The sequence below is a fragment of the Neovison vison genome, chromosome 10, assembly GCF_020171115.1.
Source record: "Neovison vison isolate M4711 chromosome 10, ASM_NN_V1, whole genome shotgun sequence".
Lineage (NCBI taxonomy): Eukaryota > Metazoa > Chordata > Mammalia > Carnivora > Mustelidae > Neogale > Neogale vison.
This window is the reverse complement of record NC_058100.1, coordinates 70,278,518-70,292,781: the sequence shown is the minus strand read 5'-3', so window position 1 is coordinate 70,292,781 and position 14,264 is coordinate 70,278,518. Positions and strand designations below refer to the sequence as shown.

At 54.0% G+C, this 14,264-nt stretch overlaps 1 protein-coding gene across 1 annotated transcript in view; it reads right to left on the bottom strand.

Moving 5' to 3' along the window:
* The window catches only part of IGFN1 (immunoglobulin like and fibronectin type III domain containing 1), a 50,127-nt gene extending 43,588 nt beyond the window's left edge, over nucleotides 1-6,539 (bottom strand). The window contains exons 1-8 of the mRNA XM_044266148.1: nucleotides 6,533-6,539; nucleotides 5,929-6,051; nucleotides 4,664-4,803; nucleotides 3,618-3,717; nucleotides 2,145-2,189; nucleotides 1,821-1,866; nucleotides 1,051-1,225; nucleotides 44-157 (exon numbers count right to left, since the gene is read on the bottom strand). Coding sequence (XP_044122083.1) covers nucleotides 44-157; nucleotides 1,051-1,225; nucleotides 1,821-1,866; nucleotides 2,145-2,189; nucleotides 3,618-3,717; nucleotides 4,664-4,803; nucleotides 5,929-6,051; nucleotides 6,533-6,539 — 750 coding nt within the window. The remainder of the gene's footprint in view (nucleotides 1-43; nucleotides 158-1,050; nucleotides 1,226-1,820; nucleotides 1,867-2,144; nucleotides 2,190-3,617; nucleotides 3,718-4,663; nucleotides 4,804-5,928; nucleotides 6,052-6,532) is intronic.
* Nucleotides 6,540-14,264: the final 7,725 nt, after the last annotated feature.

Genomic DNA, 14,264 nt, shown 5'->3' with positions numbered 1-14,264 from the left:
CCCTGTCAGATCCCTCCCCCCTCAAAGACTCCTCCGGCCTCACCTTATACAGGTAAACCTTGCTCCCGGGATCCTTGAGATCCAGCTCCAGATCAAATGTTGCGACCCCCTCCTTGCTGACCCTGATGTGTCTTAAGTTGGAGACGGTGTTAACGTACTAGGAAAGACAAACATACCAAGGGATCACTCTGAGCTCTCTCTTTGGGGCACTCCACACACTTGGACCCCAGTCCCCCCACCAATGTCTCACTCAAGCATGCATTTGCCCATTTTACAGGTGGGAAGAAATTTTCCAAGATGAGAGATATCAGGTCAGGAAGCAAAGTGAGAAAGGACCCAAGGCATCCAGGTTTTCCGAGAACACGGTAGGGCATTTCTGTTCATCTGCTCGTCCAGGCAATAAAAATTAGTTGAGCACCTACTATGGGCAAAGCCCTGTGTTAGGGTCAATGAGAAAGCTTAGAGGACAGAAAACTAAGTCCCAGGATATTTGATGAACCACCTTCAAGGTGATAAAATACTATTTTCAGGATGGTGAAAACTAGTTGTTTTGCATTTCCAGAAGAGGAATTAGACATGCTATAGTTAAGTTAGACCCAGGAAAGAAGTTCCTATACAGTTTATAAGACACTGGGATAAGCAGACAACGCTGAATTCCCCTCCACTGGAAGCCTTTAGAAATAAGATAGGCATCCAAAGTCTGGGGAGGATGACAGCGGACAGGAAGCCCTTGCCAGGTGTCAGGCACTATTAAGTAATTAAAGCACAATTGAGTGCTTTAATTACATTCTCTACTTCATCCTCTCCCTGATCCGAAGGGGCAGGTACAACTGTAACACCCATTTGGCAGATAAGGAAATCAAGACACGGAGGCCCTAACTTTCTCAATGCCCCGGATTTTAGTATCTGAGCCAGATTTTGAAGCCAGAACGTTGACTGGAGGCCTGGGTCCCAGCCACTCGCGGCCCTGGGGGCGGGCTGCGGGCCGGCCCTGCGTGGGGCCCAGCTCCGGGTGGGGGCGCCCGCGAGGCGGCGGCCGGGCGGAAGCACCTGCGCCATCTTGTCCTCGTGCTCCTTCCGCATCTCCTTGAGCTTGCGCAGCATGCCGCGGTAGTCCACGATGCCGTACTTCAGGCAGATGCGCTCGTAGTCCTTGCGGTCGGCCGTCATCAGAAGCTGCCACACCTGCTCCAGGTCCACCTTTTTCTTGGCGGGAGGCGGGGCCCTGGGGAGCAAGGCAGGCAGGTCAGAAGCCAGGGGAGCCCCAGCGGAGCCCCAGCGGAGCCCCAGGAGCTGGTCCCCTGGACCTGCCACCCTGAGAGGCTGTGGCTAGCTGCTCTCTCTGCTCTAGAAGAAAGGGACGGGATGGAGGGAGTGGGGGAAGGGGGCTGGGCCCTGGGCCTGAGCTCTGTAGGGACCCTGAGACCCAGAGATGGGCAAGGGCGGCCTCCCGCCTGCGCCCCACAGTCCGAACTTTTAAGGGGAGAAACTCCTTTCCTAACACCTTGTATTGTGGACGCTCAAAAAGATGGGGGGAGGTGTCACATTATTCTGTTACCTTAATACTTTTTTTTAAAATCATGGTTCTAGTGGAGCACCCCATTTTAAAAATGACTGAGTCAAGACCCAGAGAGGAATGAGGATTCATTCAAGGACACATTGCTTAAAGGGAACAGAATATAGGGTCAGTGCTCTCCTCTCTTCCTGCTGGCTACCCGCAGTCTAGCTTTCTAGCCAGCCGAGGGGAGAGCTGAGCCCCATGGGCTCATGGACATAGCTGGGGAGCCTCCAGCCCTGCCCCTGGACAGGCCCACACCCACCTCTTTTTCAGAAGATTTCGGTAGTCCATCAGCTCCTTCTTGAGGTCTAGAAAAGGACCAGCAATGAGGCCCCAAGCCCAGGGGGAGATTTCAAGGGGCTAATGCAGGGCTTTTCTGTGGCAATGGGAGTTGGGGGGGTGTCAGGGGGTGCAGTCGGAGGACCTGTGGTCCACAGCTGACAACCGAGCCTTTGGATGGTGCTCTCCTGTGGACCAGTGATGATCCATAACGTGTTGGTAGGGTCTTGGCCAAGTTGGGAGCACCAGGAGTGGAGTAGCCCGTTCCCCAAAACCCAAGAAGATTTCTGGCAACCCTTTCACCTACCCTCCTGGGGTTCCTTGTGCCTCTTCCGGTTCTTCCGAAAGCCAACTGGATCATCAGGAGGAGAGGAGGGAATTAATGTGGACAGATAGGGAGAGAAGTGAGACACCCTGAGGGTCTTCCTGAGAACCAGCTGAGTGCCACGGCCCTGTCCTTCCCACTGTCCACAAAGGCAAGGCAACAGCTCAGCAATAGGGATGCGCAGGGCAGAGGGTCTGTCCATCATAAGCTTTGATACCCAGAGCCTTCGTGTGACTGAGGTGGAGCTGACCTGGTTGAGGGAGCCCGCTAACATGTCTGCAGGAGTGGGCGGGAGGAGCGGCAGAAGCGAGGGCAGTGGCTTTCCCGTATCCCCCAGGAGCAGCCATTTCAGAGTATGGGTCGGATGTTGCCCAGGAAGGCCGACACTGCTGTTTGGCTGATCCTGCAGCCATTCCCAGTCCTTGTTCTCATCACCCACTCCCACTGGTAGGAAGGAGGCTGGAAAGCTAACTCCTCCCCTTCCCAGCTGCCCTGGGCACCAGGAGTGGCCATGTGACACAGGTCTGGTCAGGGAGATACAAACGGAGGTGTCCAAGGTGTTTCTGAGAAAACTTCTGCTTTCTTGATAAAAGTTTTCTCGAGAAAACTTCTGCTTTCTTTTCCGCTGTACATGGGGCCACCTCTTTCCCCTTCTTCCCACCTTGAACATGGATTCGGTTTGGATCGGCAGTAGCAGTCTTACGACCGTGAGGCTCTAAGCCAACGTCTTTGGGTGACAGCTCAGCGAGACAGGAAGCGTCTGGTTGGCCCGTGACAGCGCTGAGCTGTGATTTGAGCCCTGGACTCTTTAACCTTAGGACTCCTTATCATGTGACATAATCAAGTGTCTTTATTTCTTGGGCTATTCATAGGGTTTTCTGTTACTCGTAGGCAAAAGCATAAGCCGTCGAAAGACTAGATCTGCTTTCTCAAGAGACATGCCCCTTCCCGTTATTGTACGTCCGTGATTGATTTAAAATTTGGAAACCCTGCAAGTCAAGACAAACCAACAACCTCCCTGCCCCCCATGTCTGAGCAAGGATTTGGCCTTCATATGACCTCTTTGCCCCTCTGATGTCGACCTGGATAAGATATCCCCCGTAGAGCGGAGAAATTGGGCCCAGAGAAGGAAACGAAGCCCGCTGAAGGAGTTCGCAAATGGTCAGGCCCAGAAACCGAGCTTGAGGTCCCGCCCTCACGCCGCAGGGTTAAGAGAATATCCTTCAGAGCTCCTGCAGTGGGCATCTGCTGAGCGAGCACCTTTTAGACCGCATGCAGACTCTGCGTGTGAGTGGGTGAAGCCAAGGGCCCTGGCACCAGATGGGACAGCGGCCTTGCTGTCCCTCTCTCCTTTCACCCCACCAGCTGCCCCGCCTCTGAGGCCTCGGAGGGCTCTCTGAGGAGAAAGCCGGGGCTAGCACCCCAAGTGCCGATGAGGGAAGGGGACAAGCCCACCTTCGATGACCAGGAGCCTCGTGGAGCACGTGGCCTCGCCGTAGACATTCACAGCAGTGCAGCGGTACAGGTCCGAGTCCTCGCCCGTCAGCTTGTTGATCTGCAGAGAGGCCCAGGCCAGGGGAACAGGGCTAGTGCTGCCCCCTTTCTTGCCATATGAGACATGGCTAGAGGTCTCTCAGGATGGATAAGACATAGCCCTTTCCTTACAGAGCCTACAGTCTTCATCAAGGAATCAGACCCCAAAACAAAAAGCGGGGTTGGGGGGGTGACAGGGAGCGGATGTACCGTTGCCAGGTTGGGGGAGGGCATTTTGGCCAGCAGAGGTATCCTGGTGTTGCACAGAGATGGCTTTTTGGGGTCAAATGGGTCGGGGACTGCATATCGTCTCTGTCGTGTAGTATGGGCTGTGGGACCTGGGATAAATTACCTAACCTCTCTGATCCTTACATTTTTATAAGGTGAGGATAATAATGCCTCCAAAAGTAGTGAATGGTCAGGAGTAAATGATATAGTCTCTGTCAAATGTTTAGCCCAAAGTCCAGCACAGAGTGGGTGTTCTGTGACTGGTAGCTCTAATTATTACTAATATTGGCCGGCGGGGATAGAGAACCCCCTGGAGGCCAAACACTGGTGAGATACTTTACATAAACTTTTCATACCCATGACAACACTGTGAAGTACTATTATTACACCCCCCCCCCCCACCGCCGCTGTCACAGGGGAGGAAACGGAAGTACGGAGAAGTAAGGAACTTGCCAAGGCCAAGATGGTGGGCCTGGGGTTGGAAGCCAGCCTGGGGTTGTCAGACTCCAGCCTCTGCCACACGCCAGGGTATCAGCAGGGTATCAGGGTATCAGCAGGCCTGGCGGGTCCCCACCCGTCTCTGGCCACCTGGGCCACAGGATGGAGCTGAGTGGGCCCAACCCCAACGGGGAGCATCTCGTAATCCTCTGGGTTCTGCAGGTCGCCGCGGAGCCCTTCAAGGGCCCAGGGAAAGACTAGTAGACCTGGGTTTGGGGGTTGGGGGGGGCGGCCCATCTTACCTGCAGCACATGCTCCTTGCCGCTGGGGGAGGAGGAGATGTGGTACTTGCTGGAGTTACTGAGGTGACCTTTGGTGCTCTGCCAATGGACCTCAGGCTGGGGCTCCCCACAGACCAGGGCCCGGAAGATGGCATTTTTCCCTGTGGCAGGAAAAGGTGGTCAAAAGATTGGCCACCTGGGGGAGGTGTGTACTCTGAGAGTGTACTCTCTTGAGACTTTAATTTGTTGTGTTCATGGCTCTAGGGGTTTCAACTGCCCATTCCAAGAAGCATGTCTGGCCTTGGCGCCCTGACTCAAGGACTCTTATGATGCCGGACAGAAAGCAGCAGTTTCCAGACGCCCAGAAGACAGACCCCCTACCTGGCTTCTGCATCCCAGAGTGTGGGCTCCTTGAGGAAAAGTTGTGGCTGGACAGTCCACGGTGGAAGGGAAGGCAAGCAGGACTTGGGGTGGATGGTGCGTTTCTTTGCAAGGGTAAGGGAAGGGTCAGAAGGACTCTCCCAAGACTGAGAAGGAGACGGGTCTTTTGGGAGTTCCATGTCCTCTCTCAAGGTGGGATGACCCCAAGACACAGGGTTCCAGCCTCAGAAAAGAGCCCAAGCTCTGTGTTTGGCATGGGAGGCTGGGAGATTCCTACCCTCAAGAAATCCCTTGGGCTTCTGCCAGGAACATCTCCTGAGAGAGCAGTGCAGAGCGAAGACCAGGGGCCCTCCCCTGTGATGACAGACACTTGCTCATGACCTTTGTTTGTATTTTGAGTGAGGGCTTAGAGTCAGATTTAGAAAAATAAAGTGCTCTTCTTTTTCTTGTACCAAAATGATGTAAATTGCAAGGTATTGTAGGAACCTGTGCTGGGGAAAGACCACCAGTTCTCACCCCTTCCCTCAAAAGTCTTTGCTCCCATCACTTTCCTGGGCACTCCTCTCATGAATCTCATTTTAATAACGAGTGCAGCAGCTGCCCAGAGCCCAGGTGCAGGGAGAGGAGCTCGGAAACACCACCACCTCTCCTGATTCCCAGTGAGCAGCCCCCAACCTTGTTTCCAAATATCTCTCGTTTCAGCATACCATAGTGTATCTTCACTCCCTTTGCCCATTCTGCCCCTTGGGTCCCTCGCCCCTTCTGGGGACCCAGGAAGGCACCCCACAAGTAGAGGGAGATATGGTGTGGCCTGACGCTGGATAGGAGGGCCGGGAGGCAGGCTGGGAAGGACGGGACTTAGCCCCCTCCTTCAGGCTCTCAGCAGCTCCCCTCCCGGGTCTCACCTTCCTGCAGCGCCAGGGCGACGGGCTTCTGCTGGAAGTCTGGTGTGCTGCAGCCTTCGGGGATCTCCTCCACCAGCTGCCGGATGCTCACCCCATGAAGGGCGGACTTCCTGGGGGGCTTCTCTAGAAGGTGGGAGAAAGGGAGATGAACCCTCCCTACTCTTCCTCGTGGGTGGCCCTTTAATACAATGGAGCACTGACGCAAGAACCCAAGGAACATGAGCCCCTCCTCCCTATCCCACCATCGAGTGGGATTGTCTCCCACTGCTTCTGCCTATGAGCAGGGCTTTGGAATTTTCTGTGGATTCAGGTAGTGGTCCTCCAGCAGCATGCATGGAGTCCCTGGGAAGTGGGCAGGGGCACCTAACAAAGACCCTGGGAGCATCACTGGGGTAAAGCTGGAGAAGGGAGAATGGGAAGGGGCGCTCATATGGGGGAGCTGAGCTTCCTTTATGCAGGCAAACAAGTTCAAACCCAAAGCCAAGACTAGAAAAACAGACAGATGAGTTCCCAAAGATCTCCAAGCCCTTCTCTGTCTCTATCCCATGAAGAGCGCCAGTGAGGGACTGGGATGGGGGCGGGGGGAGGTCAGCTCTTCTCTCACCTGCCATAGTTTGGGTTCCTCTTTGGTTACTGAGGGTGGCAACTGATCTGCTGAGAACAGAAGACAGAATTCCTTATGAGAGGTGCAGGCTGGTCTTACCTGCCCCCCCACACACTGTCCATACATTGGCTGGTGTCTCGCCTGGGAGCTGGGCAGAGCTGCTGCACCCTGAGAGCTTGTCTAACTAACCCCACCTAATGGTACCAATCAGTGTCCTGCCAGTCCCTGCCCTGGCAAAACCAATTTCCTTGAGCCCGGAAGAGGGTGGGCTGCTGCTCAGTTGTACCTTTCCCAGGTAATGGAGCCCATGGGGCTGAACCTGCAACTTGTGCCGGTGGCCTGGCCTTTGGCTGGGTCCCCAGACCCAATGGGGGTGAGACACAGCCTCCCTGAACCTCAGGAAATCAAATGCCTATTATCTAGGATTTCTTTAGTGATTTTGCAGCCTGTTCCCTCTTGACTATGGAATATCAGTTTTCCCTGGATATTCTCTGGAGCTCTTGGCTCCAACCCCAACTCAGATTTTCTCGCAGCGCCCAGCAGCCTTCTACCTCCCACCCTCAACCAATCTGGAATGCTTTTGATCACTGTGTCAGTGGGGGGAGAACCCTCAGTTGGCTGCTCTTTAGCTCTTCTTGACCCAGGCTGACAGGATCCTCATAAATCCATCTGCTCCCCTCCGAAGCCAGTGAGTTATGGCGTCAGGTGAACCCAATGCCTTCCAGGCTCTCCCAGCCACCATCACCACTCTCTCCCCCTGATTTTCTCACAATTGCATCCCTCCATCATGGCTGCTGGGGAGTGCCACCCCGGGGAGAGAAGGGGCTTGGCTCTGGGCTGAGAGGAGAGCCTTGATGAGGGCCATGACTTGGAGGGGGGTGGATTTCTTGAAAGAGTTCTCCAATAGTCCTACCTCCTGTGCGGTTGGCCCGTGGCCAACGGGTTCCATTTTGGAGACGCCATTCCCTGCCCAAAGAGCCTTGTGTTCAGGATAGAATCACACATGACAGAGCAAATTCCTCCCTCCAACTGACACTTCCATTTCACAACTGCCCATCCACTGGCATTTCTGGCCTCAAGGTGTCCCATCTATAGCCCAGCGGCTGCCCCCCAGTGCGCTGGAATGCCATCGCGCGCCAACTGCGTTCTGGAGCGGTCACAGGGCTACAGCCGCCGCGCAGCAGGGAGTCAGGAGGCAGGGCGAGGATGGAGCGGCCACCAGCAGAGGAGAACGCAGCTGACTACGAGCGGTGGGAGCTGCAGGGGTCTGCATCCCATCTGTTCCCCGGTACCTCATCTCACACCTGTCCACAATCCCTGCCCTGCTGTAATTTGAATTTAACACGGACACCTTAGCTGTCCTCTTCATCTTGCTCATCACCTCCATCAGCCCCATGACCAGCTCTCAGTCCCTTAGTCTGCCGTTCGCCACCCATGAGGTGTAATGCTAACACAGCTGCTCTCCCTCCAGCCTCCTGCCTGCAGGTCCCAGCTGAGAAGGGAGAGGGAAGCAGACCCCTCCGGGAACTTAAGGGTCTCATGTGAAGCCACCCTCTAGACCTCCATTCTCTTCAGGAAGCCAGATTCGGGACCCGGTTAATGACAGACGGGCAAGAGGTCTGCTTGGTTGGAGACTAGAGGGATGTGGTCTCAATTAGAGGGGCTGGGGAAGGAAACTCTCTCTTCCCATGATTCATTTCCCCTTTTGAGAAAAAACCCTAATGTTTCTCAGCACCAAACAGCAGCAGTGTCCTGACTTTAGCGTATCCCACCATGACTCTTAGCCCTGGCCCACCGGTTCCCTGATTCCTCCAGGACCCACAGTCCCCCCCAACACACACACTCCCTGCCCCACCTGCCTTCATCTTGTGCCTGTGGGTAGCTCCTGCTCCCACCTTCCAGACTGGTAGGGATGAGGCAGGAAGAGCCAAATGGGGTTGGTCTTGACTGTTTTGACCATGTTATCAATCAAGACGTCACAAGTCCTAGATCCGAGGTCCTCATTCTAGATAGCTAGTCAGATTTTTAACCTGGTGGTCACTTCACACCCTAGGCCAAACAGTGCCTGGAAAATCAGAGCCAGGACAGAACCACCTGGACAGGACTCACTGAAGCCCTCTCTTCCGAATATCTGGAGTCACTTAGAGGGGACTGAGCGGGCACCCCATGGTATAATCAGCTGTTTACAGCTCACTGTTCTACAGGCTGATCTCATGCCTGCTGCTGCCCCTTCCTGAGTAGAAAGTTAGAGAGCATTCCAGCATCTCCATTTCTGCCCGGTGTAGGCAGCCAGGTGTGCAGGGCCCACTTACCTGGTGCACTGCTGGCCTCCAGCCTCCTGTCTGCTCCCTCCTCCCTGATTCCAGCTGCTGCGCGCTGCCCGAGACTCTGAATGGACTGCTGGTGGACCGGCAGTGCTGGGAGCAGATGTAGGTCACTGCGGACTGCCCAGGCTCTCTTCGCCCCTCCCACTCACCCCGCCTCCCTCCTCCTGCTCTGGCTCAGGCTTGGCAGGGCAGGGCCCCCGCCCCAGGGTTAATGCCCTCGCCTCTGTGGAGGTCAGAGATGGAAGGGTCCTGTGACATTAGCTCATCCAGCTCCTCGGTTTGCAAAGCTCTAAGCTCTTAGCTAAACTGGCTTGGTTAGGTTTGTTTGGTGCCCGGTTTAGATAACGGCTTTTAGCAGGGGTGGGGTACACCTCCCAAAGCCCTAATTTTGCAGCTAAGCTGATCCCTTGAGACCCTTGACGCCGTAAGTCACACAAATACATAAAGCCCCTCCCCCCTTGGGAATCACAACCCAAAATGGCACCAAAGAGGCAACAAACTTCAGGAACTAGACAGAAGGGCATGATCCCGAAGTTCTACTACAGGGGTGCACTCCCCTGAGATGGGGAGACCCTGGCAGTCGTGCAGCCAGGAGGCCTTCTGGGAGAAGGTGAGCTTTCTTGGGATAGAAGCGGGGAGCTGGGGGCTGAAAGTGGCAGGCAGATGGTTGGGTTTTTGAGGATATGGGGATGGGAGATGGGAATTGGGGGTAGGATGGCTGCTGCTAACAGATTTTCTTAAGGAGTGTGGAGGGGAAGCAAGGCCCAGGAGATGATGAGAAGGCCACCTGGTCTGCTTTGAAAGGGCCACCTTCCAAGGGAGGCCACTGGATACTTACACATACTCATCAGCATGTTGCTAATGCTTTAAGGGCTGCTTCTGCATATGTTCTGAGAAGCGAGGTGTTTGACCTCTTCCATTCCAGGGTGTGTGTATGTGTGTGTCCTGTGTGTGTTTCTAAGTGTCAGAGGCTGGTGTTTCGTTTATTCAGTAAGTATGTGTCCAACACCTACCCTGTGGCAGGTCCTGGGTCTGGCACTGTGTTAGGCACAGGGAATACAAAGGTAAGCAAATGACACGGCCTTCCCCTCCCAGAGCTTACAGCTTACAGTCTCATAGGTCTACTAGGTCAGATGCGTGATAAAAAGCCAGTTATAAACTGCGGCATGTGCTCCGAAAGAACCAGTAGAGGGTCAGGAGAGCTGGAGCTCAGAGACCTAGGGCAAGAGTGACAGGAGCTGAGCTTGGACAGGTAGGCTTGAGAAGCCATTGAAGAATTTTGATCTCTGACCTCAGGGCTGTTGAGGTTTATTTAACCTGGAAGAGTGACAGGATCCAGTTTGCATTTTTAGAAACTCATTCTGGTGTAGGGCAGAAAAGGAACAGAGTAGAGTGGAAGTGAGAAGCAGGAGTCCAGCTGCCAGAAACCCAAGGTGTTCTTTCTGATAGTGGAGTCCTGGGCTCCAGGGGACCTTCTGAGCCACAATGCTCCATCTTCCTAGGAGGGAGAAGGAGGCTGGGAACATGGCAACATGGCCCAGTACAGAGCCCTTCAGCATTGTATGTGCCTCCACTGGCCCCCACGGAGCTGGTAGGTTCTTCCCTTAGGCCAGGGGATGGCCGGAAGACTACAGTAGGCATGCCTATCTGCTCTGCACTGTCCCATACTCGAATCCCTCTCATTGCAGTAAGATGGAAATTTCATGACTCCAAGCAACTAAAATTGGCCAAATAGTTTTCACCCATCCTCTATCCTCTGTTTTTTATCGTTTATTTTTTATCAGATGGAATGCCCAATAATATTTAACTATGCCTGGCATGTTCAGCCATCTACCTGAAGGTGAGACTCCTCAATGGTATGAAAGATCCTGGGTCAGACACTGGTGCTGCTCCTTAAAATTGGCAATAGGTAAAAAAGGGGGTGACACAGGAGCACCCAGCCCACAGCGCAGCCCCTTTATGGAATTTTCTGGCTACCTGCCACAGGCCAGTGATAGAGTGTTCTGACCTTACCCAGTGATCTTTCCCAGTGCCCAAGTTTTATCCAGTGGCAAAATGTTCACATGATTCTCTTTTTAACGTAACCTTATTACACCTCCTGATAGACTTTTTCTTTGGGGGATAAAGGAACCAGTTTGGGCCTTCGTTTTAGGGGACTGTCCATATCAGAAGAGCTCTGGGCAGGATTCATGTATCTTCATTCTTCCACAGTGTCTTATGGGAAGGGTCCAATGACTTTGGGTAGTGAAATGATCACAATTTATTATTGCTCCTCGTCCCCAGAAGAGGAAAATGCATTATTGTATGGCAGGTGCCAAGAGGCTCAGACCCCATATGGGCCTCCCTCTAGGGGTCGTCTTATTCCCCATGGCATGGGTGGGGTGGGATGATCTCTTGAGATCTTGGCCAACCTGAGTCTTCTAGAACCCTGTGACTTGCCTGGGAGTGGGTTCCACAGGCAAGGCCTGTAAAGGCCTCGTGGACTTGTAAACCGGGGTGATTTCATGTGACTCGGAGAGAATTTGAATTAATTTGCAGGCTACTGCTGTCTCTATATCTTGGTGTGGGAAATGTCTCTGTTCCAGCTGGACAAGCCGCTGAAGACAACCTCCATTGGACCATGTCCTCTCTCGTCCCTGCTGAGGTCCAGGTAGGTGGTTTGGGAGGGCATGGTTCTACTCAAAGACACACACACACACAGTCACCAATAGAGCTGGACTCTCCAGAAATGTAATAGGCCACCTGCTGCCCTGTGGGGATGGCTTCAGGGGTTTAGACCCTGAAGGAAAGGGAGCAGACGCTCTCCTTTCCTGTGCTTCCCACCAGCTTCCCTGGACACCGTCAGGTTGGCCCTTCCATCCGCCACTCCCAAACCACTCCTCCCATCCCCCCACCCATTGCCCAGCTGCCTGCCCTGCTGGTATGCCTCCCTGTCAACCTCAGTTCCTGTCTTTCTCACCCACCTGCAGGGAGGGAATGAGGCCTGTGGAACTAAAGATCTTAGAGACCCCAAGGGCGAGTTCATGTTTGCAAAGCCAGCTTTCATCATCAGAGAGGAGTCCCTGCTGACCTGAAGGTCACAGAAAGGGGCCTGGACCCCCAAGGAGCAGAGGGCAGGAGGAGTCTCTGCTTTAGTTTCCAGGAGGGGTTAGGCCACGGTGGATGTCAGGCTACTAGGGCAGTGTAGAACCTTCCAGAAGATCAGAGCTGGACAGAACCTTTGAGAGCATTTAACATCCACAACACAATGACAACAGTACTTTTACAGAGCTCTTGTTATGGTTCAAACATTCTCCTGGGTCTTTAAATACGTTAACTCTTACATCTGCATTCTTAACAACTGGTAGTCTGTGGATCTACTCCGCTTCTCTCCGTTCCAGAGATGGGCTCCTCTCCAGGCCTCAGGTCCCATCTCTGCAACGGAGGGAGGCAGAGAGATCCACAGGTTTCTAGTCATTAATGGAGACGAACCTGACCTGCCAAAAGGTGGTAACTGTGGAGAACCCACAATTACTAAGTCATTCCAGAAAGTTGCTCCCTTGAGGAAGTGAATGAACCAGTCCTGCTCGAGGAGGTGACCCTGCCTTGCTTGAAGTGCCCTTCAGGAAGCACCCTGCCATCGCCCGGGATGGGCTCTGCCCAGGACAGGGGCCTGGACTTGGGGAGCGGCAGGAAGAAGATCTGTGTGGTTCAGAAAGAGCTCAGTGTCACCCCTTCACCAGCCCCCACCCCCCCAGCTCTCAGGAGGTCGCCCCAGCTCAGAGGTGGCAAGCCAACTGGGGAGAAGACACCCTCCTACTAATGAAGTTCTAGAACATTGGTGAGGTTTGGTGCAGTGAGGTCTGGAGCTGATGACCAAGAAGGAATTCTTGAGACATCTTTGGTGCAAAATGGTGGTTTATCAAAGCACCAGGACAGGACCCTTGGGCAGGAAGAGCTGCTGCCCGGGGTTTGTGAGGTATGGCAGGTTCTATTCCATGGGGTTGGGGGAAGGTAAGGGAAAGGGAGGTTTCAATAGAACTTTCATATGCTAAAGAGGATCTAGGAGGTACAGGATACCAGAGGTCTGGAGGTCTTGCTGGGGACAAGGTTGTCTTTCCCTTTTAGCCAACCATTAACATTAAGATAGTTGGGACATTCTTAAAGAATGTCACATTTGTCCCACCTAGGAGTGGGCGTGAGGAGGAGATTGTGAGGTGTCAGCCTTTTGCTTTGTCCCCGGCCAGCCTTCTGCTCCCTCATCTCTACCATCTTTCCCAAGACCTCTCCCGGCATCCACACCACGTGCCCCTGACAGTCATGGGCCTCACAGCAAGCAGCTTTCTGCCGGCAGAAGGGGGACGGGAGGACTGGAGACCCCACCTGGGCCATGCCCCTGGAATCCCCACCCCGCTCTGTCAGATTGCTGCCCAGAGCAACTCTGAGAACACAGAGCTGCACTCCCTCTTCTCAGGTGGAGAAACCGAGTCCAGGAGGCAGTGAGGAGCTGGGGAAGCAGCAGCTTCGCAGAGGAGCCACCTTGAGCTGGGACGTGAGGCTGCTAGGGTGGGCGAGTTGGGAGCCCTGAGTTCTAGAACTGCCCCTGGAAGCCCCACAGGACAGCCTGACTCAGACTCTTGTACTAGAAGCAGACGCTTTCAGGGCTGGTCCTGGCAGAAACTCCATGGAGAGCAAGGAGCCTGCTTGCTCCAAATCTGAGCTCCTCGTAGCATCCAAGGCCTTTCTACCAACCAACGTCCTTCCCTCCTGACCTGCCAGCTTGTTCTCTCCCACTCAGACTCGCTGGCACTTGTCCTTCAGTTCATTCTTCCCCCGCCCCCCACCAGCCACGCCATCTAGAATGGTGACTTTCTTGCCTTCTGTGATACCCATATTGAGTGACATGTCCGTGTGACCACATTAATCACCTCAGCTTTCGTACCTCAGGCCTGTTCTGGGGACACAAATTCTGTGTCCCTCCAAGTCCTTGGAAATTCCCAAAGGCCAGAGTGTGTCTCTGCTGTCAGGACACACTCTTGGTAGCCCCAGACAGGGCTCTGCTCCCAGGACAGCTTGAGGGCAGGGCGGTTTCTCCTGAACCCGTAGCTTCAGGGCGTGGGAGATGGTCAAAAGCTCTCTTTGCTGTCCCGGTCCCACCCTGCAAGCATCCATTCCCTTTAGAAGAAAGCTCTGGCTCCACAGGGATTTAGCAGATTTTTGAAAGAGCCTATGGGCAGGTCAAATTCCGTGACAGGGAAGGAAAGAGCCCTTCACCAAAAGGCTCACCCACCCTGCAGGCTTCATACCCAGCGAGATAGTAAAGTGCTTTTTGTGCCTTGCGATGGGGGTTGGTCTTTATTTTGGTGTGCATGAGGAGCCAGGAGAGGTTTTTAGGCAGAGAAATAATGTGTTTGTGTTTTAGAAAG